The 27,400-nt window shown below is 43.3% G+C and overlaps 1 protein-coding gene across 1 annotated transcript in view; it reads right to left on the minus strand.

The window, feature by feature from the left end:
* The window catches only part of FAM81A (family with sequence similarity 81 member A), a 148,595-nt gene that overhangs the window by 1,169 nt on the left and 120,026 nt on the right, over positions 1-27,400 (minus strand). The window contains 1 exon segment of the mRNA XM_029574498.1: positions 2,415-2,505. Coding sequence (XP_029430358.1) covers positions 2,415-2,505 — 91 coding nt within the window.

A 27,400-nucleotide genomic window follows, 5' to 3' on the forward strand; every position in this document is an offset into this window, starting at 1 on the left:
GCAATCCTGGATACTGATTGCTGTACCTGAAATGGCCACAGTGTTGGCTATACAGGTTAACAGTAATCAGTAGTTATAGGTACATGAACACATATGCTGCTATACTGTGAGTAGGTACATGGGTAGGATAACAGGGGGATTTACCAAGGTGTTGTTCTGCTTACCTTGCTGCCCTACACAGCGCATGGTGTCCAGCTGGCCAATGCCACTCACAGCTGCCTCAGAGATGGTTCCCAGTATCAGCTGCTCCGAGGCTGAGAAAGTGATGTGGCTCCTTTCTCCCTCAGCAAGTCGCCTGGCCTACTTGCGCTTCACCAGTCTTCTCATGTTCCTCCACTTATGCATTAGTTCCGCAATACTGCGGTTGTGATGGAACACGGAATTCACAGCGTGCCTGATCTGCCTCCAGATCTGCTCCTTCCTGTATGCACCCACCGTACGAGACTGTGGACCATACAGCAGATCCCAATGCCGCATAACATGCTCCACCAGCATGTCAACCTCAGCTGGCAGGAAGTTCGGCTTCCTGAGGACGTGCTTGAGCCAAGGTGAAGATGGCCAGTGAGTAGACCGCCCATCCTTTTAAAGTGATCTCAATTTGTGCGTGGCCCTCCCCAGTGTGGCATAACCTATGCGCACAGCTGATCCCATCAGCGCGAATACCAAGTACGCGCGCCAATAATTAAAATTCATGCAGAACATGTGCGTGCTGGGTGACTTGTGCGCGCCGCCTATCGATTTTAATTAAGATGTGCGTGCCGCCTATCTCCCTCAATCGAGTTGGGCGTAATTGCCTATCAAAGAGCTGGCCGTGCAGCCATTAACCAATATATGCCACATGTGCGTGCTGTTGCAGCTCCCAACCGGTAATTACGGGTAATGAACTAGCCCTTTCTGTGACAGCTACAAAGCCAGTGCATTGCACCTCCGAGAGGCTGGTGAGAAGCCGACTACACAAGTTAGACAGCGATTGTCCCCCTTCATATCAAACCCTGGTGAGCAGTTATCAGACAGTATAGTGAAGTATCCCCGATTAAAAACTGATGACCCCCTTCCAACGCTGCAGTAAAGCGACCTTACCTACAATTTCCCCCTCTGGATTCGGCATCCGCAGCAATCGAGTAGTATGTGCAGAGATTGGGAGCTCAGCAGCCTACTGAGAAGGGCAACTCAATCGGGGCCAGCTGCTAATCAGCACCTCCCACACTCGGAGGGAGGTGCTGATTAGCTGATGCGTGCAGTATGCCACCCGGTAAGCCTGGTCAGACAATTGTTGCTCAGTGTATGAGACTAAGATTGCAGAGTTTCATCTCTGAATTTGGAGTGCTCCAGCCCCTGGAGGCAGCGGCTTGTAAGCTGCGAAACTCGGCCTGAGTCGGGCATTATGCAAACACGTCTCTGTTTTAATAAATCTGTTCCAAGATTTCAATTTGGTGCTATACCTTAGCGTCAACCCCTAGTTTTCTGTTGCTTAGTCCAAGACCTAAGCCTCTGCGATCACATATGTATTATATTTACGCTCTTTGAGACATTGTTTTCTGTACAAATGTTAAATGTTATTCTGCTTGTTTTTGGTTAATAAGATATTTTATTTTAGTTCTTTGTAATTGTTTCACATTTGAAGCTCTGTCAATGTTCAATGTAATTGCTTTCATTTACTGAAGCACTGTTTCTGTTCAATGTAAACCGAACTGATTTGTAAACCCTTACAAGAATTTCGGTATATAAAACTGTTAAATAAATAAATAAATAAATATTGGAAAAAGATTGAGGCATCTATTCTTTTTTGTTTTCCTTACAGCTATCATAGATCGCCTACCTCTTTGTTTTTTTGGACCCCCCCTCACGAAGGCCAGGAACTGACCATATGTAAGAGGCTCATCCTCGGGGGTGCGTGCCCCCGGGGATGGGCCTCTTTGCTGGCACCATGAGGGGGGCTGATGAGGCACAAGAGGGCCATGAATGCCTCCGTGGGCCAGCAAAGGCTGGCTCCTGCGTGCCCCAGCGTTCCTAACCCCACGGGCAAAACGGGGAGGTTGCCCTATGGGGGGGGGGGCTAGGGGAAGGCCTGGGGTGCCTCTGTGCCCGGGGAGGGCTCCGCGGGTCACGTCTCCTCTCGGGGGTGGGGGGGGGGGAAGAATCCACCTCCCCCCCTGGAGCGGCTGCAGCTCCTTCTGCAGCTGGGCCTGGCATGACCTCATCAGCATCTGTGAAACCAAAGGAGACATCTGAATACACTGTACTGGGTGAGGGAGGGAAGGAGGGAGGGAAGGTGGGAGAGGAAGGGAAGGTGGGAGAGGGGAGAGGAGAGGAGGGAGGGAAGGTGGGAGAGGAAGAGAAGGTGGGAGAGGGAGGGAGGGAAGGTGGTTCAGATGGGGGATACCACATTCCAGTAGCTTGGAGGGGTCACTTACCGCCAGGCCTAGCCCGCTGTGCCCGCAGCCGCTCCAGCCACCTTGGCTGATGAAGACGCAGCCACCGGGCTTTCTTCTTCAGGTCCTCTATCTATTAGAAAGAAAGGAGGGAGAACCATTACTGTACTCTGATAGTCAGAATAGTAACATGATACTTGGATGTGGGTGTGACAACATTAATGACTGACGACCATGATATTCTTCAGTAATCATAAAAATTGTTATCAGCATTGACAATTGAGGCAAAACTCAACACAATCCAAACCAGTGTTAAGCACCAGCAGGAAATAACCCACTTTCTACAGTGCAGGTAAATATAAGACTACAATAATCTGGGTCCTCCAGTGAGGCCTAACCTGACATTGACACTCCCACATTCACCACATTAACTTTTGTACAGTCTACTTACTCCATGGGGGTGGGAAGCTTGTTCATTAAATAGACGCTGCAACCTCCTCCACGACTGACGGAGCTGGCGGAAATCTGTTCTGCGTCCCTGCACCGGGAATAGCCACCATTCTCGCCTCACCACCAGGGACGCCAGCAGTTCGACGTCCCTGGTGGTGAAGTTGGGCTGCCTCCCATGGCCGGCCATTTTGTGCAGTGTGCGGAATGGGAGGTCATGCCCTTGCGTTCGCATGCGCACGGGCATGCGTGCGCGATTTTGCCACACGCACAAATATCAGCGCACACAAGTATACCTTCGCGCGCAGGTAATTGAGGTACGCGCACAACTCATCCTCCATATATGCGCGTATTTTGAGTGGCGCGCGCAGATGTGCACACACTACGCAAAATTAATAACATCCGCTGTATGCGCAGAAACGCGTACTGCTCTACCGCCGTGCGCGCTCCTTTGAAAATCTACCCTAGTAAATGGAAAAATTCTGAACATTTTTTAATGTTGATATAAATTACATTTCAGTTCCAGCTGCCTGAAATTACAAACTGTTAGCAAATGCTCATTACTTGGATGTGAAAAGAAAATTATTTTTGTTTTGTGTTTGCTAGACACCAGGACAGCTTATGCAACAGCTAAAGGAAGGTTAATGGAACTCCAACCTACAGGTATAATTTTCATCCTCCTGAATTTTGTCATTGACGTGAACAGAAAAGTTACTTACAGTCTTCCATGCATATTTATTTGAATTCCAAATGCCCACAACACACAAGTACGTTCCACTGTCAGACGCAGTGGCATTCCAGATTTCAATGCCATGGCTCTGATTGTAAAGAAAACTACTGGAAACATTTATTGGATTTAAATTACATATTCTTTTCTGGATTGCCTTGTCGACAAATAAATTAAAATTCTGATATAGATAACCGTCAAAGAAATATACACATTTCCTTTCTGCTGTAGATTTAATCCAAAAGAGTATATAGTGTTGATTAGACCTATTAAATTCACAGGTAAGAGTAATATTTTTCTCTGCTTCTACTGAAAGGGTTCCATTATTATTCCCAATGGCTTGGATTTTCGCATTGTCTGTAAAAATGAAATATAGATAAAACTAAGAAAGTGCTATGAAAAGTTATAACAATATTAACATTTACCCTCTGCATCTCAATTAACACAGTAGAAGACTGAGAATTCATGCTGCGATACTGCCTCCCTATTTCTCCCAATGTTTGCTTGGCAGGGTGGTAGGGCTCCCTCCCAAAACCCACCAGTAGTCTCTGTTATCCAGCAGTCACTGGCCATCTCTCCCTCTCCCTCACGGACCAGACGAGAGGGACTGGGAGAGGAAACAGGGCAACATCATGTTGTGCTCACTCCCTCAGTCATGCTCCGGAGCTCTCCCTTAAATTTCTATTTATTAAATGCATATTAGAAAATTCATTTATTTAAAAAGGAACAGAGGAAATTGATTTTCTCCTGATATTTTTGTCAGCTCTTCCATATAGTAGTTAGGCAGCACACATGTACATGTCCCTTTCACAATGCCAGTCATTTAAACAGTTGGCCTGATAACAATGTTTCTGTTACAAGTTTTTACACATCATGACAGTTTCGAAAGCATGATCACACATCGGGTTCCAGCAAAACATAGCTGATGAATGTACCTGTTAAATTTACAATACTGTCGCTATGCAAAGCACTCACGAGTTCTAGAATAAGCCAAATCAAATCAAGGTACTGTATATGAATCTGCTCCCACAGGACTGATTTCCAGAAACTAAGCTTTGCATGCTTTTATATTTAATTTCTGCTTGCTTGTAGAAATCTTTTCTTAATGTGTTAGCTATTTTATTTGCACTAAGTCTGCTGAGTTCATACTACCTTCCTCTCTTTACTAATCTGAAGAAGGGTTTAGAGATTTGCTAATTCTGGGCTGCTTTGACTTTTAACTTAATTTAGTGCTTTTGAAAAATTGTACATATCTCTCTGTTCAAATTTTAAATAACTGTGTTAGAAAAGGGAGAGCTGCTTTCTTATAGAATCTGTTTTTAGGGGACAGAAAGGTTTTGTTATCTTTAGGAACCCTTGCACTCTTCTGGAAAATCCCTCCAGAGCAGCATTTAAGAAAGTTTGTTTTGGGTTTAAAGTGTTTAGACACTTAAAAACCCTCCCACTCTATCCCATCTCCCATCCACCCTGACCTTGTTTTTCTTATATAACCTTAGGCATATGTACAAAGGTAATCAAAATTGAGTGGTAAAAAATGTATTTAGAAACTCCTCATCACAATACAAGTGTTCTGTAGTAAAACAAATCTACAAATGGCTGCTATTCTGTGTAACAATGGTGGTGCCTTGGTATTAAGGCAGACCATCTGCAAGCTCAAGGCTTGTCCCATTTGCCTTCAGCTGACTGCAATAAAAAAAAGGAGTTGGTTCAACTGAAAGAGGAATTGTCTAATTAAAAAAAACAAAACTTCCCAACTGTGGGGCATCCAGAATATCTACCTCCACACCCTCAGAGGATTCGGAAACCCATGAATAAATGGATTCCAGAGGGTTCGGGAAGAGTAATACCTTTTTTGCACTGGAAAAATGAAAATGCTCCAAAAATGGAAACTGAAGTGGTATCTGAAAAGAAAGTTACTTAAGGCATGCTGAAACTGCATAATGCCATCAAGCATCAAAGCCGAATGCCCCCTCTGCAGAGTTCAATAGAAATCACAAAATGCTACCAAACACCCTAACAGAAAGCTCCTTCTGCTGAGAGAGACTCTATTACCAAAGGCACTAACTTAGGATCTCAGTTTAAGAACAAATAGTAAAATGCCTTCCAGGATCCTAGGCTGGCAGAAATACAAACCAGATTGTCAATACCATGAAGGAAGACAGTAAGAATTATAAAACTGATATTATCATCCATTTAGTGACCAATGACCTTGTTAGAAACAGTGTCCAAAAATTAGAGTTTGCCAGAATATAGAGAAGCAGCTTGGACACATGACACGGAAGTGTTACCTGTTCACGGAAAGGAAAGGGAAAGGTTAGATCATATAGACAACTTCAGTACATGGCTGAAAACCTGATATTTCACTTGGATGCAGCTCCATCACTGCTCTCTACATTAAAGGTGGGGGTGGAAGGGAAATAGAACCAAGAGCTAAGAGAAACAGATAAGTATGAGAGAAAATATGTGTGAAGCTTGCTGGGCAGACTAGATGGGCCATTTGGTCTTCTTCTGCCGTCATTTCTATGTTTCTATGTTTCTATATGGGGGTTGGGGCAGTGTATGGAATAATAAAAGTCTATACAGCAAAGATAGTCTGCATCTCTCTGTGGCAGGAAAAAGGATCCTAAGTGAGAAATTCAGAACATATGTCATCAGGTGTTTAAAATAAAGGGTAGGGGTGACAGAAAGAAGTCAATGGAATTTAAATGTCATCTCCAATGCATACAAATACAGGAAGTGGCTGGAGAAAAGAACAAAATTAGTCTACTTTAGGCAAAAGTATCTGGAAAGAGCAGCAAACCAAGAGAAAAAAATCTAGAAAGCTAAGTTCTCAAATGCTGGCAGTTTAAGCAACAAAATTCCAGATTTGCAGGCTTCAGTGGTGACGGCGGATATTACTGGCATTATGGAGACATGGTTCAGTGAATCTCGTGAATGGGATATGACTATAGCTTGTTGAGGAAAAATAGAGAGCACAAAAAAGTAGGGATGTGAATCGTTTTTGAACGATTAAAATTATCGTCAGATAATTTTAAAATCGTCCAAAATCGTTAGAGTGCACGATACAATACAAATGCCCCCGATTTATCGTCAGGGGCATTTGTATTGTATCGTTAAATAGGGCACGGGAATTATTTGGGGGAGGGCGGGAAAACCGGTACACCAAAACAACCCCTAAACCCACCCCGACCCTTTAAAACCAATTCCTTACCCTCCCCCACCCTCCCGAACCCCCCCAAAATGTTAAATTACCTGGTGGTCCAGTGGGAGGGGGGTCCCGGCGCGATCTCCCACTCTCAGGCCATCGGCGCCATTTTGGCTGCCACTAATTAAAATGGCGCCGATGGCCCAATAAAAAAAAAAACACCCGACCCTTTAAATCGACCCCCCCCCTTAGCCTCCCCCATCCTCCCAACCCTTTTTTTTAGGGAGGCCAGCGCCACTAAAAAAAAAAACCCACCCGACCCTTTAAATCGACCCCACCCTCTCGACCCCCCCAAAACCTTTTAAAATTTACCTGGTGGTCCAGGGGGGCCTCGGGGGGGCTTCGGGGAGAGATCCAGGGGGGCCTCGGGAAGAGATTTCCCATTCCCAGGCATCACCTGTTCTAAAAAAAAAATGGCGCCGATGCCCCTTTGCCCTTACCATGTGACAGAGTATCCGTGCCATTGGCCGGCCCCTGTCACATGGTAGGAGCACTGGCTGGCCGGCGCTTTAAAGATGGCGCCGGCCATCCAGTGCCATGTAACAGGGGCCGGCCAATGGCACGGATACCCTGTCACATGGTAAGGGCAAAGGGGCATCGGCGCCATTTTTTTTTTTAGAACAGGTGATGCCTGGGAACAGGAAATCTCTTCCCGAGGCCCCCCTGGATCTCTCCTCTCCCCGAGGCCCCCCTGGATCTCTCCCCGAGGCCCCCCTGGACCACCAGGTAAATTTTAAAAGGTTTTGGGGGAGTCGGGAGGGTGGGATCGATTTAAAGGGTCGGGTGGGTTTTGTTTTTTTTAGCAGCATGGGCCTCCCTAAAAAAAAAATTAGCGATGTGAATTGGAATCGGAAATGATTCCAATTCACATATCTTAACGATCAGATTCTCCCCCCCCCCCCCCCCCAGCCGAATCTGATCGTTAAGACGATCTGGCACACGATTCACATCTCTACAAAAAAGGGGGAAGAGTAGCTCTTTATGTCAAAAACAATATCCTAGTAATTGAAATGCGGGGAGTGTGGGGAAAGGAGGAAGTGCTTTGAGTTGTCTTAAAAAAAGACGATGGCACTTCCGTTTACATTTGTATGTCTATAGGTCTCCAAATCAGACAGAACCAGACCAAGATTTGGCCAAAGACAACCAGAAAGTGGGAAAGAATGGAGGTGTTGCTTGTTGGAGACTTTAATCTGCTGGGTATGGAGTGGAGTATCCTTGCTGCAGAATCTGTACGGAGTAGGGAGATTGTGGATGCCTTTCAAGGGGCTCTGCTTAGGCAAATGATAATAGAACCCATGAGGGGAATAGCAATACTGGTGCTCACAAATCAAAATAGTATCTCTAATGGTCGGGTAGGTGCCTATCTGAGCGCCAGTGATCATTAAAACGCTATGGTTTGATATATCAGCTAGAATGATGAGAAGTCACGAGGGTCAAAATCATGGATTTCAGAAAATGTTAAAATGGGGAAGTACCTTGAGGAGAAGCTAGTAAACTGAGAAGAGATGGAAGAAGTGGAACAGTAGGCTAAATTAAAAGGAGCTATAACAAAGGCAACAAATCTTTATGTAAGAAAAGTAAATAAAAGTAAGAGGAAAAGGAAACTGATATGGTTCTCTAAAGAGGTGGCTGAAAAAATAAAGGCAAAAAGTTCAGTGTTCAAAAAATACAAAGAAACACAAAAAGAGGCACACAGGGAAGAATATCTGGTGAAAAAGAGATGAGAAAAGAAATCAGGATAGCAAAAGCTCAAGTGTAAAAAAGGATCGCCAAAGAAGTAAAGCATAGTGACAAAACATTTTTCAGATATATCAGAGAAAGGAGGAAGGCTAGAAGTGGCATTGTAAGATTGAAAGGAGACAAGGATCATTATGTGGAGAAAGATGACGAAAAAGCAGAAATGTTAAATACTTCATTTTGGTGTTCACTAAAGAAGGCCTTGGGGAAGGACCACTGCTGGTTGGTAAGAGCACAGATGGGAGTGGGGTAGATACAATTCTATTTATGGAAGAGAGTGATGGTGTGGAACTAGTGAAATTGGAAGTGGACAAGGCCATGGGACCAGATGAGATGTATCCCAGGGTACTGAAAGAACAGAGAGGTGCTTTATTTATTTATTTATTTAGCATTTTTTTATATACCGAGGTATAGCAGAATTGCCTTCACTCCGGTTTACATTTATAACAACCAGTTACATTAAACATTTTAAAATTTGATTTTTAACAATAAACTGAGAACTGGTAAATAATAGTAGTATAAACAGAACAAGATATACACAGGATAGGTACACTGAATAGGTACACAGACATCTGAGTTCAAATCATAAAAGGAGGCATCTATAGCTTGAAGCAGGAGAGATTGTCAAAGGGGGAGATTGAATGTTAGAAGGCTATGGAATTATATTTTAAGATCATTGTGTGTGCTGTCATTAAGAGTTTGGCTGAGTAGCCAGGTTTTTAGGTCTTTTTTGAAAGATTTTATGTTTTCTTGAGCGGTTAGGTGATGAGGTAACGAGTTCCATAGCTTTGGGCCAATGATGGAGATGGCTCTGTTTCTGGTGGAGGATAGTTTGGCATGTGGGAGTGAAGGAATCACTAGTTGAAGTTTACTAGTTGTTCTTGTGCGTTGAGAACAATGTATATGTATGATGTCATCAAGGGCAGTGTAGTCAGCTTTATAGATTGCTTTATGAAGTATTGAGAGAACTTTGAATTCTATTCTTTTCTCTATTGGGAGCCATTGTAATTGGTTGAGAACAGGTGTGATGTGATCAGATTTTCTTTTACCCGTTAGGACTCTGGCAGCAGCATTCTGAAGTAGCTGCAAGGGTCTTAAGGACGTTTTCGGTAGGCCAATCAGGAGGGAGTTGCAATAGTCCAAACCGGAGAAGATGAGGGCTTGTAGGACGGTTTTGAAATCATGAGGGTGAAGCAGTGGTTTAGGTGTTTGATTACTTGTAGTTTGTGAAAGCCTTCTTTTATTCTTGTAGAGATGTGTTTTTTATAGTTTAGATCATTGTCTAACCAAAATCCCAGGTCTTTTACATTATCTTTAAGTTGGATGAGGGTATTGTCAAATTGGAAGGGTGGCATCGTTTTTGGTCCAGAGTTTTTTCTGGCGATTAGGATGCATTCAGTTTTGCTCGTATTTAAACATAATTTGAGATGGATTAGCATGTTTCTGATTTCATCAAGGTGTGAGACTACTCTTGACATTGCATCTTCTATGGAGGAGGAAATTGGAATGAGGATTTGTATATCATCGGCATACATGTAATACGTTATGTCAAGTCTTGATAGGAGATGGCATAAAGGAGTAAGGTAGATGTTGAATAAAATGGGTGATAGTGCCGATCCTTGTGGGACACCTGTTTCGAGGGGGATAGGGTTCGATGATATATTGTTGTAGGAGACTTTAAAATATCTATTTTTAAGGAAAGATGTGAACCAACTAAGAGTTTTGCCCACTAGCCCAATGGATTCAAGACTGGAAATAAGCATTTTGTGGTCCACTGTGTCGAAGGCTGCGGATAGGTCCAAAAGAATCAATAGGTATCCTTTTTTGTTGTCGAATCCTCTTAGGATGGTATTGGAAAGGTTGAGTAGAAGGGTTTCGGTACTGTGGTTTTTCCTGAATCCAAATTGGGTGGGATAAAGTATTTTATTATCGTCTAGATGATCGTTGAGTTGTTTCAGAACCGCCTTCTCCGTCATTTTGGCAAAAAAGATAGGTTAGAGATTGGGCGGTAATTGTTTAGGTCATCTGGGTTGAGGGTTTTTTTCTTTAATAAAGGTGTGATTGTAGCGATTTTTAACTTGGGAGGCAGCTCGCCTTCCTCGAGCGATTTGTTGATGATTGCTGCAATTGTTGGGGCTATTGGATAAGCAATTTCCTTAAGAACTCGGGTGGGAATGGTGTCTAAGTCATGACGTGCAGGGTTGATTTTTCTCATCAATTTTTCTGTTTCCGTAATGGAGATAGGTCTGAAGTCGAGCCAAGGAGGGATGTTATTTGTTGATGATAGAATTTGGAAGCTTGAAGTAGTATTGAGGGCATCTGTTATTTTGGAGATTTTGTCCTTAAAGAAGATAGCTAAATCTTGGCTTAAGGTTTTTTGGTGACAGTTGCGTTGGAGTTGCAATTATCGGTAATGAGGTTGTTTACTATGTTGAACAAGGATTTGGATTTGTTAGTAGAATTAATTATTTTTTTACCGTAGTAGTCCCGTTTTGTGTTTTGGATTGATTTTTTGTAGGCAGCTAATAGTATGCAGTATTTCTGTTGTGTTGCGGGCAGCTTACTTTTTTGCCATTCTTTCTCTGTTTTCCTGAGGGCTGTTTTCATGTTTTTTAGAGTGGTGTTAAACCAAGGGTTTTGATTTTCATTTTTGTTCTTTAGTCGTTTGACTTTCTCTGGGTTAATGATGTTAGCGGTTTTTTCAGTGATTAGAGACCAGGATTGGATAGTGTTGTTTATGTTTGATAAATCTAGCTTCGCTAGTTGAAGTCCCAGCTCTTGAAGGAGAAGATTAGTTTGAAAAGGAGGATGGTATTTGAAGGATTTTTTTGTGTTATTATTATTTGTTGGGTTGTTGTAATTCATTTGAGACTTGCATAGTAAGAGATGATGGTCTGACCAGGGGACTGGGTAATATGAAATGGAGGTATCCGTGAAAAAACTATTGGTGAAGATCAGGTCAAGTGTGTGACCTGCTTTATGTGTGGAGTTGTTCACTTGAAGGATGAAATTTAAGCTTGAAAGCATGTCTAGTAGGGTTTCGCAGCTTGGTGTACTGGGGTTGGCATCTGTATGGAGGTTAAAGTCACCAAGGATGATAGATGTTTTTTTCATGTTGATGTTTGTGATAAGAAATTCAAGGAGCGGAGAGATGTTGCTGTCTAGCAGTTTGGGTGGACAATATACAAGGCAATTTTGTAGATATTGGGAGTCGAAAAGAGCAACTTCAAATTGTTTTGGGAGGTTATGTGGGATCATTTTCATTGAAAGGTGTTTTTTTTATGATAAGTAGTAGGCCTCCTCCTCTTTTGTAATTGCGGGGAATTGAAAAGGTATCATAGTCATTGTTAGCAAGGTGGTTCAGAAGTACTTGATCAGTGTTTTTAATTCAGGATTCTGTTATGGCAAAGAAGTCAGGGTTATTTTCTTGTAATATGTCGGAAATTAACATGTGTTTCTTAGATAAGGATTGAGCATTGATGAGGAGGAAGGTGAGACAAAGTAAGTTTTTGTTATTTTTCAATAGAGGGATGTTTATAAGGTGTCTGTGTCGGTTTTGGAGATGAGAGTTGGTAAAAGTCACCATCTTTTTTTTCACGCTCACAATACATCCAGCTTATCTCAAAAATGCTAACCCATCATATTCCTATCAGATACCACCGCAGTACTTTCCCCTTCCAAATCCCACCAGCAAGAACTCCCAGATCTCTCATCCCAATCATGATCACTCCCCTGACTCAGTTATTAGGACTAACCCTTCTTTGAGTGACCTTAGTTAATGCTCAATCTCTGACAAAAAAGACACATATCCTCAACGACTATCTCTTGGACTGTAACCCTGACGTCTGTGCCATCACAGAAACCTGGCTAAAAAACTCTGACATAGCTCTAATCAACCAACTACCCACTCACAAATACGACTTTTTTTCAATTCACAGACACAAAAAATGAGGAGGCGGACTATTACTTGCCACCAAGAAAGAACTTAGGCTAACATCGCATACAATCAAGTCTGAATCCAAAATAGAATTAGGATTATTCAAATTGAATCACCTGCAAGTACTGCTAGTTTATGCCCCCCCAGGAGTATTAGAAGCAGATGCCTCCCCCCTTATAGAATCCATTGTTAAACACGTCAACACAGACTATCCTACCATAATCATGGGAGATTTTAACATCCACTTCGATGCCAATCCTCACTCATCCAATTGTGAAGCCTTCCTCACCGCCCTCAGTGCAATGGGATTCACCCAGATTGTCAACAAACCAACACACAAAGCAGGACACACCCTGGATCTTATTTTCATCAACTCTAATTTCTCCTGCACCATGGAACCTGCATGTACCCCTATCCCATGGTCAGACCACTTTCTAATAACAACCACCCTCTCCACAAAAAAACAGGCTCCCTCACCCCAGCACCTCTCCTCCATTCAGTTCAGGAAACCATGTGCCTCCGACACTCTCAGTGAGCAGCTCACCAAGGAACTCACAAACCTAGACCTATCCAACCCCAACACAGCTGTGCTCTCCTGGCACAAGATCACGGAAGTGGTAGCAAACAATCTCTGCCCATCAATTTTGAAACAAATTAATTCAACAAAAAAAGGGAACCAACCCTGGTTCTCCAACGAACTCAAACAAATAAAACTAGAACTACGCCACAAAGAAAACAAATGGCGCAAAGCTCCCTCACCATCTAATCTATCATCATACAAAGGAACCTTACATCTTTACAGAACATCAATTCTAAAATCAAAAAGAGAATACTACGCCTTTAAAATCCATGATCTCCAATATGATGCAAAAGCGCTCTTCTCATATGTTTCATAAATCACAAAGTCACTACCACCGTCGATACCGGACGAACAGGCTCAATCCAAGGCAAACGAGCTAGCATTATTCTTTCAGCAGAAGATTTCAAACACACTTGCACTCCTTCCAACCAAGTCCAACCCCTTCACTCCATTCGCCAGCACCCACTCGCTTAAGGGAGCCAATTTCGACCACTTCGAATTAACCTCCACAAAAGAGATCGAATCCATTCTCAAGAGGCAGAAACCATCCAGCCATCCAACAGACAACATTCCTACCAAGCTTCTGCTACTTATCCCAAACACAATCTCTGGACCCCTGACCAACATCATAAACTGCAGCTTATCCCAAGGAATGTATCCAGACAGTCTAAAAAATGCGTCCCTTAAACCCCTCCTTAAGAAACATAATTCAGACCCTAGCGAACTAGCTAATTTCCGCCCCATCTCAAATCTACCATTCTTAGCCAAACTCACAGAGAAATTGGTTAACATCCAGCTCTCAGATTATTTAGAAGATCACAATATACTTTACCCTTCCCAATATGGTTTCCGCAAATCACGCAACACAGAAACTCTGCTCATCTCGCTAACAGATCATATTATTATGGGACTAGACAAAGGTCATTCATTTCTTCTAATCCTCCTAGACATCTCAGCGGCTTTCGACACACTCAATCACTCCATCCTTCTGAATCGCCTATCAGACATAGGCATATCCGGATCAGTCCACAACTGGTTCAAGTCTTTCTTTAATAACAGAAGCTATAAGGTCAAGATCAACAATAAAGAATCACCGTCGACAAATACTTCTCTGGGCGTACCTCAAGGATCCTCCCTGTCTCCCACCCTTTTCAATATCTACCTCCTCCCCCTTTGCCAACTTTTAACAAGTCTCAACCTTATTCACTACATTTATGCAGACGATGTTCAGATTCTGATTCCCATCACAGAATCCATCACCAAATCTCTCTCGCTATGGAACAACTGCCTACAATCTATTACTAATCTCCTTAACAGTCTAAACTTGGTCCTCAATGCCGCTAAGACCGAACTTCTCCTCATTTCTTCCAACCATGACAACCTCCTGCCACAGACCCAACACAACTCCCTTCTCACCCATACTCAAGAGACCTTGGGGTAATACTCGACAACCGCCTTAATCTAAAGAATATGATCAACACCATAACCAAAGATTGCTTCCACAGACTACAGGTGTTAAAAAGACTCAAACCACTCCTATATTTCCAGGACTTTAGGACAGTTCTTCAATCACTGATATTTGCCAAAATAGACTACTGCAGCGCTCTACTCACAGGCCTACCCTGCTCAACCACCAAGCCTCTACAGATGATACAAAATGCCGCGGTTAGAATTTAAATCAGCACCAACCGGAGAGAACATATTACACCCATCCTCCGAAACCTACACTGGTTACCAGTCAACCACAGAGTCCTACACAAAGCTCTAACTTTAATTCACAAATCCATCCATAATCACCTTCATCTCGACCTTGAAATCCCATTCAAACTCCATACTTCCAACAGACCAATGAGAGAAATCTACAAAGGAGCGCTACAAGCCCCTCCAACCAAAGCTACGTGACTCATCTCATCCAGGGACTGAGCTTTTTCAACAGCAGGACCAGCCATCTGGAACAACCTCCCCGCAGAACTCAGGCTGGAACCTTGCCTCCGAACATGTAAGAAAAAACTCAAAACCTGGCTGTTCCGCCAAGCCTTCCCGGATCCCTCGGACACACTTTAGATGAAGAATCTGCTCATGAGCAATGGAATTTGCTCCTCCTCTAAGTACTTCTTTCAGTAGTACTCCCTCTAATAGTTTAATTAGCACGAGACCAGAATCCGTTATGAATCTCTTGTTCCTAATTTAATTTAATTTAATGCCCACTTCGGGCCTTTTCTTTCAGCTGTTCAAGCTTCCAAGTTTACGGTCCTCGTTAAATGTAACTTTGTTTCTTCTGATTATAAAAAAAAAAGTTGTTCCATCTGTTACTGTTATCTAAGCCCTGTTCAATATCTGATATGGTATTCAACCATGAAGGTCGGTATAGAAAAATGCTAAATAAATAAATAAATAAATCTTTGTAGCGGGTGAGAACATGGTTGAGTGAGATCCAGGTGAAGGGTACTAGAAGTTGCATGAGGCTGAAAGAGGTCCGAGTGATGATTGCAGGAGGTTGAGTGAGGTCCGAGTGAAGATTGCAGGAGGTTGAGTGAGGTCCGAGTGATGATTGCAGGAGGTTGAGTGAGGTCCGAGTGACGGTTGGTAGTGTTATTAATGTGAACGTACAGTTCTAAGTTTTTTTTCTTCTTAATCTCAGTGGCTGCACGAAGGGGCGCACAAAGGGGCCTTCCCCTTTGTTGCGCTCCTTTGGTGCGCGATGCTGGCGCATGGCGCCAGCGGATCCGGCAATTTAAGTTTAATTTCAATTTCAAAAATCCCTCTCAGGTAGTGATTGGTGGATTTTTAGCTGGTGGGAGGGTCCCAGAGCCGCGCAGATGGGCGGTGCAGCTGTATGGCAGCGCGATCGGAGGCTGGGCTCGCCGGGGGCAAGGGGAACATGAAGGCCTTACCCCGACGGGTCTGGGTGCCGATCACGCAGGCCTCCTCTCCCTGAGTTCACAGAAGCGGCGGTAGCGGCAGCGGAGCGGGGGTCCGGAGCAGTGATGGTGGATCTACTGAAAGACCAGTTCAATAGATCCTTGGAAATGGAGTGTTGCCACAGAAATGGAGGTCAGTCATGGTCCCGCTTCACAAAAAATAGTAGCAGGGAGGAGCCTGAAAACTACAGGCTAGTTAGCCTTACCTCTGTGGTGGGAAAACTAATGGAGATGCTTCTGAAGGAAGGGATAGTGATCTATATGCAATGCCTTGGGTTGCATGATCTGAGACAACATGCTTTGACTAGAGGAAGATCATGTTAGACAAATTAGATTTATTATTTTGATTGGTTGACTGAAGAGTTAGATCAAGGAAGCGTACTTGATGTGACTTATCTGGATTTCAGCAAAGCGTTTGATGGTGGTCCTGCATAGGAGGCTCATGAACAAATTGAAAAATCTGGGAATGGGTCTCATGGTGGTTGACTGACAGACAATAGTGAGTAGACATAAATGGAACCTGCTCTGAGGAAGGAAGAGTGATAAGTTTAATCCTCAGGGATCAGTTGTGGAACTGGTTCTATTCAATATATTTGGAACTGGTTCTATTCAAGATTTTTGTGAGTAATATGCAGAAAGAAAAGTTTGACTTTTTGCGGATGACACCAAGATCTGCAACAGACTAGAGTGGAGATACCTGAAGGAGTAGAAAGCATGAAAAGTCATCTAAGAAAATTTTGATGAGTGGTTGAAGGTTTGACAGGTTGGAATTCAATTCCAAGAAGTGTATTCATGCATTTAGGGATGCAGAAATCCAAAGGAGGTGTAGGTGATGGGGGTGGGTGGGTTCAAAAGTCTGAATTGCACAGACTGGGAGAGAGACATTTTGCGGTGATAGTATCCAACAATCTGAAGGTGGCAAAGCAATGTGACAAGATGATGGCTAAGGCTGGGCTGGGCTGCATAGAGAGAAGCAGAATCAGCAGGACAAAGAGCATGATAATACCCCTGTGCTTGGCATTGGTGAGGCCTCATCTTGAGTGCTGTGTTCAGCTTTGGAGACTGTATCTCAAAAAGGATAGCAGACCAGAGAAAGGCAACTAAAATGATTTGGGGCCTGCCTTTTCCAAAAGCATTATGAGATTGAAGGATTTAAATATATATACACTGGAGGAGACTAGAGACAGGGCTGATATGATACAGACTTTTAAATACCTGAAAGGTGTTAATAATGCACAGGAATCAAACCTTTTTCAATGGAAAGAAAACTGTAGAACAGCGGGTCATAATATGAAGCTCCAAGGGTGTCGAGTCAGGACCAATGTCGGGAAGTATTTTTTCACAGGAAGAGTGGTGGATGCATGGATTGTTCTACCAGAAGAGGTAGCGAGGACAAGGATGGTAATGAAATTCAAAAAGACATTGGATAAATAGAGGATTTCTAGTGGCTAAATGTTGGAGACAAAGAAAAGGGTAACCTGTGATGAGTAGATAACCTGCAAAGAGGAACAATTATCCTAAGAATAATATAAAATAAATAAAGCTTGCTGGGCAGACTGAATGGACTATTTAGTTGTTTTTTTCTGCCCACATTTATTAGGTTACTATGTAATATTCTCCCTAAAATATGGCATTATCTTTTTCCTCCATTTTTCTGTTTTATGAATAAAAACTAGTGGGAAAGCACATAATCAAATACCAGGAAACCTAGAAGAAGGCATGCAAATCAAATCTCCTGTTCACTCCCTTCTCCTATAATCCCTGCACCACCATTAAAGGCAGACCATAAACCCCAGTCCCCTAATACTTCCTCACCTGGGGTTTAGTGAGTGGTGGTGCTACATTGGCGGGTGGTGTCTGTATGAATGAGTGGAACCTACACTATACTGTCTCATTCCTCACATCTCTGTGTTCTCTTCCTCCCCAATCTCATCCTTATTTTTCTCCTTCCCTCCCCTATACTTATCCACATCCCCTTTACCATACCTTCCTGCTCAGTCTTTCATCCCCAGCCCCCACTTCAGTCCTGAGAGATCCTCTATTTTGTTAATTGGCAGCTGGGGGGGGGGGGGGCGAAGAGTCATAGGGTACCATAATTTGAAGTCACAAGGTCATCCAGAACCCTTGCACCACAGTTTTGTAGATTTTTTAAAAATGTAGTTTTACAATTTTGCTGATTTTATTGGCATAAGCTATAACTCATGAGATCATTGCTTTTTATTTCAATATTGTTAGCAAGTGTGCCAGAGGTCTATATTGAGTCTGATTGGTCCATTCATCATCTTAGTCATCACACTAAGGGCTAGATTTTAAAAGCCCTGCGGTCGTAAATCCTCCCGGATTTTCGCGCGCAGGCCACTTGCGCGCCGGCGCGCGCAAAGCCCCTGGACGCGTGTAAGTCCCGGGGCTTCGTAAAAGGGGCGGGAGGAGGCGTGTCTGGGGGACATGTCAGGGGCGGTCCGGGGCAGGTCTGGGGGCGTGGCGACGGTTCAGGGGCGGGCCGGGATGGTGGTCCCGAGTCCCCCGGCACTGCGGCCTGTGCTGGGGGATACGAGGCGGCGCGCGCAAGTTATGCCTGCTTCAAGCAGGCGTAACTTGCCCAACAAAGGTAGGGGGGGGATTTAGGTAGGGCCGGGGGATGGGTTAGGTACGGGAAGGGAGGGGAAGGTGGAGGGACGCGGAAGGAAAGTTCCCTCCGAGGCCGCTCCGATTTCGGAGCGGCCTCGGAGGGAATGGAGACGGCTCGGCGCGCGCAGGCTGCCGATTTTGCGCAGCCTTGCGCGCACAGACCCCGGATTTTATAAGATATGCGTGGCTACGCGCATATCTTATAAAATCCGGCTTACTTTTGTTCGTGCCGGTTGCGCGAACAAAAGTACGCATGTGTGTACTTTTTAAAGATCTACCTCTAAGCCTCTCCGCCTGTGTGCCCTATCCCGGTTATCGGGAGTGTTGTGATCTTCCTGCACGCAGTGCCCTATCCCTGATCCCGGGAGTGTTGTGATCTTCCTGCACGCAGTGCCCTATCCCTGATACCGGGCATGTTGTGATCTTCCTGCATGCAGTGCCCTATCCCTGATACCGGGAGTGTTGTGATCTTCCTCTCTGCACTGCCCTGTGCAGGATCTCGAGAGCTGTGATCTTCTACCTTGCAATGCCCTATCCCTGATACCGGGAGTGTTGTGATCCTCCTGCATGCAGTGCCCTATCCCTGATACCGGGAGTGTTGTGATCTTCCTGCACGCAGTGCCCTATCCCTGATACCGGGATGTGAGCAGGAAGATCACAACACCCCCGGTAACCGGGATAGGGCACTGTGTGCAGGAAGATCACAACACTCCCGGTATTAGGGATAGGACACTGCATGCAGGAAGATCACAACACTCCCGGTATCAGGGATAGGGCACTGAGTGCAGGAAGATCACAACACCCCCGGTATCAGGGACAGGGCACTGCGTGCAGGAAGATCACAACACCCCCGGTATCAGGGATAGGGCACTGCGTGCAGGAAGATCACAACACTCCTGGTATCAGGGATACGCACTGCGTGCAGGAAGATCACAACACTCCCAGTATCAGGGATAGGGCACAAGTTCTAGTCACATTGACTGATCACATTACATTTTTTGTCAAGCTACCAACCGTTTCCATTTCCCATCCCCCATATATTGTCAGTGGGAACTTTGGTAACATCAATAAATAAGAGGGCAGCCAATAGGAATACATATTCATTCCTAAACTGACCTTAACTGCCCTGAACTGTTAGTGTGCACTAAGAATGGTTAGTACGCGCTAACTTCCTGTTAGCGAGCACTAATCGGAAAAACCGATTTTTTTTACTAAAAAATCGTGCCAAACATGATTTTCTTCTCCTGCCAGACGATTTCGATCGTTAAGACGATCGGGCACACGATTCACATCCCTAATCCTTAATCTGACTTCCTCCAACCTCATATGACACTGTTCTAGTTTCCTTTCCTTTCTCCTGAAAAATATTTGGCGTAGTATATTATTTATACCTTTTGAGATATTCAAATATTTCATATTCCCCCTTTTATGGTTTGGTGGCAGTCATTCCCAACATTTGTTTCAAGACCAACTGTGCTCCGAGGCCACCTTGTGCTTTTGTTTTATGAAATGTAAACAGTGAATCCAAGATGGTGATGTCATAGAAAAACAAGTTTGCTTGCCAGTAAAAAGAGCTCTCCATAGACAGCAGGAAAAATTAGCCATATCTAATACCCACCTGCCTCCCTATGACTAGGTTAGTGAAAGATAGGAATGACCATAGGTGGCAAATGCAGCACAGATGTCAGAAAGCTGCTTTGTTCACAGCTGAGATTTGGTTTTTCAGTGTTCATGAAGAGTTTTGTATGATGCCAAGGCTCTTCACTTTGGAGCAGGTTTGTAGAGCTGTGACACTGAAGAAAAGTGCAGCACACAAGTGCTCAAATAGAGAGCTTGGTGACTCAGAGTATTTCTATCTTTTGGGAGGTTCTGCTTGAGCTTATTCTGTGCACAGCATTCTGAGATTTTGGCTAGGCAGTTGTTTGCCCTCGCAATTACCTCCTGGAGGTCTGTGCCAAGGAAGATCTTAGGCTGGACATTATCTGCATAGTAGGTGATGAGATGGCAAAGTAGCAGGGCAAGGGGGTGAGCATAGTTATTGAAGTCCATGGGAGACAGTATGGAGCCTTATGGGATACTGCAGTTAAGTTTCAGGGGTGGGGAAGGGAGGAATGAGTTATATTTCAGTTGCACAAATTGCTTTCACTTCAGTAAATAAGATTCAATCTATGTCAACAATACCTGAGTCAATTAAGTGGGTGAGCAGGATTCTGTGGTTGAGCGTGTCGAACACTGCTGTGAAGTCAAGCAGTTTGGAAGAGCCTTTGAGTATGTAGACCATACCCAGCTTGTGGACTTCCTAGCAGGAAAGAACCATGTGGACCCTTCCAGTATGGATTCAAGCCCAACTGCAGCACTGAAAATACTTTGCTAGCAATCCTTGATGACTTATTTATTTAATTTATTTATTTAAAGTGTTTTATATACCATCTTAACAATGCAAATTGACTTGTGGTGAGATCTTAATTGAGGTTGAGCACGGTCTCTTGGCCTCGATTAATTTCTTGCCACAGGTCATCAAGGATTGCTAGCAGGGTAGTTTCGGTACTGCAGTTGGGATTGTATCCAAGCTGGAAGGGAAGGTGCTTTCTTGTTGGGAAATCCAGAAGCTGGGTGTGGACCACATGCTCAATCACTTTTCCAGTGAATATTAAGTTGGAGATGGGTCTTTAGTTGTTGGGTTGGAGGATGTCCAGAGATGATTTTTTGAACAGGGGTCTCACATGTGCTATTTTCAGGTGTCTGGGAAAAACACTGACAGTATGGAGTTAATGAGATTTCCTAGGGGTTCCAAAAGGCTGACTAAACTCCTTGTAATGGAGAGGAAAGACAAAGGTCCAGGAGACGAGGAGTTCTCATGGTAGACATGAACCTCCTTAGTTAGTAGGATGTGATTTCAGAGATGGAAAACACCAAAGGCCCAGATAGTGGTATCTGGGGGGGGGGGGGGGGGCTGTCTGTTCCCATGTGTACAGTGTCAAGGTTTCTGCAGTTAGTTTTGATTTACGTTGGAAGAATTTAGCAAAGGTGCTACAGTCTGGACTAGGGAGATTGATGGGAAGGTATGGATGAGAATGATTAAGTAGGTTCTGAACAACCTGGAAGTGTTTCTTGGGGCAGTTCTTAGAGGACAGAAGAGACATTATTTCTTTGCTGTTATAATTGCCTAGGTGTAGACCTTGTGGTGGGCAAGGCAAAGGTATTTGACTTGATTGTCCTTGGACTTGAACCAGTTCCTCTGCAACTATACCTTTCAATAATGTCCAGGCTTACAATCTAGGAACACTAAAGCATGGGTCTTAGAACTACCAGTCATTTTGAGGGCAGATTTTACCACTATACTGTAGTGTGGCAGCTAGAGCTTGTTGAATCCTGCAGTTCCCTGGTCATGATATATTTTTACCCAATATCTTTCCTGTCAGGAGTAAATTGTGTGGTGTTTCCCACATCCTTTTATGCATATCCATGAAATGAGAATGAGCAGGTACCACCACCAGCTCTTTTCAGACATTCAGGAGATAATGTAAAGGACCCTGTCACCTCTAAATCCACAAGCCTTACACATCCTTTGAACAAAACCTGAAAAGGAAATATCATCAGGCAGAAAACATGTCCTTCTGTTGCAGCCAAGGACTCCAGAGGGAGAGCTGGAAAATATTCCTCTTCATAACTACTATCAGAGAAACATTTTTTTTTGTATATCTTTTTATTAGTTTTCATAGAACACAACACAAATCATTTTGTACAGTGCATGAATAAGGTTAACCATGGAAATCGGTCAGTACAATACAAGGTGTAAACAGCTGAACAGCAAACTTAATAAAGAATATATCGATGGGAAGAAAACAGCTAACATCCAAAAAAGTAAGACAACCGATTATCCTGTAACCAGTAAAGCTAATGGTTCTCAAATTTGATAACAAAGTATTAGAACATCTTGAATATATTTCTTGGAATCTTATATCATAAGAAATGAAGGGTAACACCTATTCAATCTCACTGACCCTTACAGCAGTCTCCCTTCCCTGTCCCCCCCCCTACCCCCCTTCACAGTGCTAAGAGGGAAAAAAGAAAAAATATTATTATTATTATTATTGTTGAAAGAACTCTGTCAACTGAGCTGTGCGGGAGAAGTGCTGTATCCCTCTGCGAATATTGTGCCTTATTTATTAGTATATCGTTTTTAATATTTAGTTAGAAGCCTTGCTTCAACTCAGCAGAGGTGTCCATGAAGGCCCCTTGGGCATGGTAATCCATAAACGGCTTCCAGAAGGCTAAGGTGGATTTCTTCCGTCCTTCGCTTTGCTGGGCAGCTGTCATTTGCTCAAAGGTTGCCAACTTAATCATTTTTTGTACCCATTGATTATAATGTGGAGAAGTTTTAGAGGTCCAATTTGCCAATATGGTTTGTTTGGCTAGTAAGCCCGCTTTATCGACCAGTTGTGCTACTAAGGGTTCCAGAGCAAGAGACGGGTACATTCCACTGCCCAAAAGCCAAAATTTGGGATGTAAGGGGAGCGAGCAGTTGGAAAGTTTTGAGCAATGGATTTGTATAGCTGACCAGAAGGACTGAATTTTCAAACAGGACCAGAACTATGGAAATAGTCTCCAGTATCCATTTCAAATTTTAAACATTTGGGTGTGTTACTAATCCCCAGCCGATAAGCAATGTCAGTAGTACAATAAAGTTTCCAGATAAATTTGAATTGTAATTCTCGTAGAGTTACATTCTCTGAAATAGTTTTAATATTAAGAAGGTAGCATTTAACTACTTCTGGGGTGATAGCCATTTCTGGTTCCCCTTTCCAACATTCTCTGATAGATTGACTGGTAGTAGAGCCTAGTCGACCCTGTAATAGTCTGGAAAAGAGGGAGCATGAGAGCCTCATAGGATGCCCAATGCCCAAGACACACTCAACCCGCTCTCTATACAGAGCTGATTCAGTAGGGGATTCGACTGAGTGAATGAAGTGTCTTAGCTGTAAATAGGCATAAAAATCATGTTTTGGTAAATTGAATCTAGTTTGTAGTTCCGAGAAACTATACAGATGTTCTGTCGCTGGTTGTAGTACTTGAGAAACCAAAAATAGACCCTTAGATGCCCAAGTTTGAAAGACGGTATGTCCTTGCCCAGGGGGGAAGTTAGGGTTAGCACAAATTGGTATGATAAATGTCTCTGGCTTTGAAAGACCGATAATTTGACAGAGGTGTGCCCAAGTCTTCCTGCCTGAGTGGACCAGAAGAAACTTTTTGCATTCGAGTGGTAAACAGTTTGAGTTTATCTGCATCATCACAGCTGGGGATGCCCCATGTAAACTACCCTGCAAGAAGGCTGTTGGGGAAAAGTATTCTGTGCCTAGTAGCCAATCCCTAATATGACGTAACATACACACCAAGTTGTATCTGCGAAAATCTGGACATGCTAATCCACCCTCCCCAGTCGCCTGCATAAGGTGGTTTAAAGCTAGTCTTGACCTCTTCCCTTTCCACAAGAACCTTCTAACATCTTTATTCAGTTGAAATAGGTCTTTTTGTGTTAACCAGACTGGGAGCATTTGGAGCAGATATAACCATTTTGGCAATTCCATCATTTTTAGCAGATGGACCCATCCAATCAAAGAAAGCGGTAATTCTTGCCATTGTTGAAGTCATTTCTTTGTCTTTTGAAGCATGGGGTGGATATTTAGACTATAAATGGTATCTAACCCTTTGGGTACTAGAACTCCCAAGTACTTTATAGGCCCTATGGCCCTTTTTAATTGGAAAGAGGGGCCCCATGTTTGTTGAAGGTTACCATATATTTCTAAGGCTTCGGATTTGTCAGTGTTTATTTTAAGGCCAAAAAAGCTACCTTAGGAAAGTTGATGTAAGAGAACTTTCTGTAATGCTTGTTGTGGGCTTGTGATAAAAATTAGTATATCATCAGCGAAGGCAGCTATTTTAAAAATTTGTCCCTTGCAATTTAAACCAGGAATCTGTGGATCTTGTGTGATGCAGCACAATAATAGGTCAATCGCCAATATATATAATAGGGGTGACAAGGGGCAGCCTTGCCTAACCCCCCTTTGTGAGGTAAAAGCTTTTGAGAGATGGCCATTTGCTAGTATGTGTGATGTTGGTTGGTGATATAAAAGCGAAATGTATGACAGCAGGAGACCTTGAAAGCCATACCATTTGAGGATGGAAAAAAGATAATCCCAGGAGACCCTGTCAAAGGCCTTTTCATAGTCGAAGTGTACAGCCATAGCGGGAATATGATGTAGTTGGCAATATTGGATTGCTGTGAGCAGTTTAGCTATGTGTGAACTCGAAGAGTGCCCTTTGACAAAGCCAACTTGATGGAGAGAAATAAGGTCAGGCAAGACTAAACTCATTCTGGTTGCCAAGACATTGGCTAGTAGCTTGAGGTCACAGTTCAAAAAGAAAATTGGTCGGTAAGAGGCTGGTAGTCCGGGGTCTTTACCAGACTTGGGAAGAACCGTAATATATGCTTTATTGAAATCAGCAGGAAGTTTATTAGTGGTTAATACATTAAGATAAAAAGAGTGTAGCGTATCCACTAGCGTAGTTCCAAGTATTTTGTAAAAATCTTCGGTGAACCCATCGGAACCGGGTGCTTTCCCTGATTTGCTTTTTTTTTATAACAGACAAGATTTCAAACTTTGTGATAGGAGCATTCAGCTTGTCATGCTGAGAGTCTGATAGCCTAGGGAGGGGAATGTTTTGAAAGAATTCATCTTCCTCCTCTGGTCTATCTGTACGGTCTTCCTTGTAAAGCTGTGTGTAAAACGTTCGCATTACTTCACCTATCTCTTCCTCTTTGTGTACCCAATTACCTTGCGGTGACTTTAATTTTTCTTTGTAAGTTTTAGATTGACGGAGTCTGACCAAATTAGCTAGTGTCTTCCCTGACTTGTTGCCAAAACGAAAAAATGAGTGTTCTTTATAGTGTAGAGATTTAATAGCCCTTTGCTGCAGCAAAGCCTGTAGACTTCCTAGTGTTTCATGATATTGTGCCCAATGTGCTTGGGACGGGATATGTAGCAAGGCTAATTTATTCGTTTTAAGTTGTTGGTCTAGGCATAAAATATCCACATTTAAAGTTTTATTTCTATGTCGGAGAAAGGATATTATCTCCCCTAGATGACTGTTTTACCAGTTTGCCAACAAATCCGGGTTTCCCTTGTGTTGGTGATTAAACTCCTGAAACTGTTCCCACTTGTTTTTCAAATAATTTTGAAAAGTTTTGTCAGCTTTCATATAAGTTGGAAATTTCCACCAATTGTTCCGGGATATTGTGCCATCCCAATTAATGTCAACCCATATGAAAGCATGGTCAGACACACCTGGGGTGTCTATACCTGCATACATTATAAAAGGGAACAAGTGTGCCGATCCGAGTATATAGTCGATTCGTGAGAGTGTGCAGTGAGCTTTAGACACATGAGTGTAATCTCGTTCCTCAAGATGTAACACTCTCCAATATTGGCAAACACGGGCTATGTTTGTTTTTTGAGATGATGGGTTCGGTGTGGTCTTTTGGCTAGAGCGGTCTATTAAAGGATCATGTACGGTATTGAAGTCCCCCGCTAACAGCAGCTCTCCCATCCCATGAGTGGTGAGGAGGTTGATGATATTTGTAAAAAATGACTGAGATGGGGAATTTGGGCCATAGATGTTGCCAATGGTTATATCAGACCACATCACTCCAATCCTCAGAGACCTCCACTGGCTTCCTATCCCAGCTAGAATCCTTCATAAAAGCCTAACTATTATCCACAAAACCCTACACAATAATGAGATTCACTGGCTTAATGATTCTCTCCAGTTTCATATCCCCAACAGACCTACTAGATCAGCCTTCCTGGGGACTCTAACTACCCCCTCTTACAAATCCACCCAGCTCACTTCCATCCGAGAACGTGCTCTCTCCATCGCAGGTCCTACGTTATGGAACTCGATGCCTCCAGACCTACGCTTGGAGCACTGTACAAACACTTTTTAAAAAAAGTTAAAAACCTGGTTGTTCAAACAAGTATTCACTTAATCCCAACCTCGTCTCTGTCCCCACCCCCGGTATCATAACTTCCCTATAGCCAATTCCGATAAACCTCAACTATTATACATTGTAACTACAATTTGCTGCATTAACTAGTGCTTATTGACTGTCATACAGTTATGTAAATATAATATGTTATATAGTTGCTATCTCAACAAAGTTGTTTAATTTTGCTGTCTCCTTCCTTGCTATTACGGTATAAAAGTTATAAATAAATATCTCGCCCATTCAGTTTCCCAATTATGACAATGAACCTTCCCTCTGGATCCACCAGTTCTTTCGTTAATTGAAAGGAGACACTTTTATGTATCAGTGTTGCCACTCCCGCTTTTTTCCCCACTGCAGCAGAGAAGAAGCATTGACCTACCCAGTCCCTTCTAAGTTTCCTGCTTTCTATTGCCTTGAGGTGTGTTTCTTGTATACAAGCAATTTGGACTTTTGACCTCTTGAGAAATTGTAGGACTTTGGTTCTCTTGATAGGATGCCCTAAACCATTAACACTAACTTTATGTTAGACCTAGCCAGCGAATCATAAGGTGAATGTTATGTAAAATGATTATCCACAGAAAATGGTGGACTCCCCAGCCTAAGCCCACCATCGAAAAGAAAACTGAGGTGTGTCCCACCTCTCCTTGCACATCTGTTCGGATCATATCTAATAAACCAGTGTGTGAAGTAACTTTATGAACCTTTAAATCTCTTGCACTGTGAAGTAATTCCCTCCCCAATTTCCCCTCCAATCCCACCCTACCCTTATTCCTTCCATTACTTAGTTGCTGCATTTTGT

This window comes from Rhinatrema bivittatum, chromosome 13 (assembly GCF_901001135.1).
Source record: "Rhinatrema bivittatum chromosome 13, aRhiBiv1.1, whole genome shotgun sequence".
NCBI lineage: Eukaryota > Metazoa > Chordata > Amphibia > Gymnophiona > Rhinatrematidae > Rhinatrema > Rhinatrema bivittatum.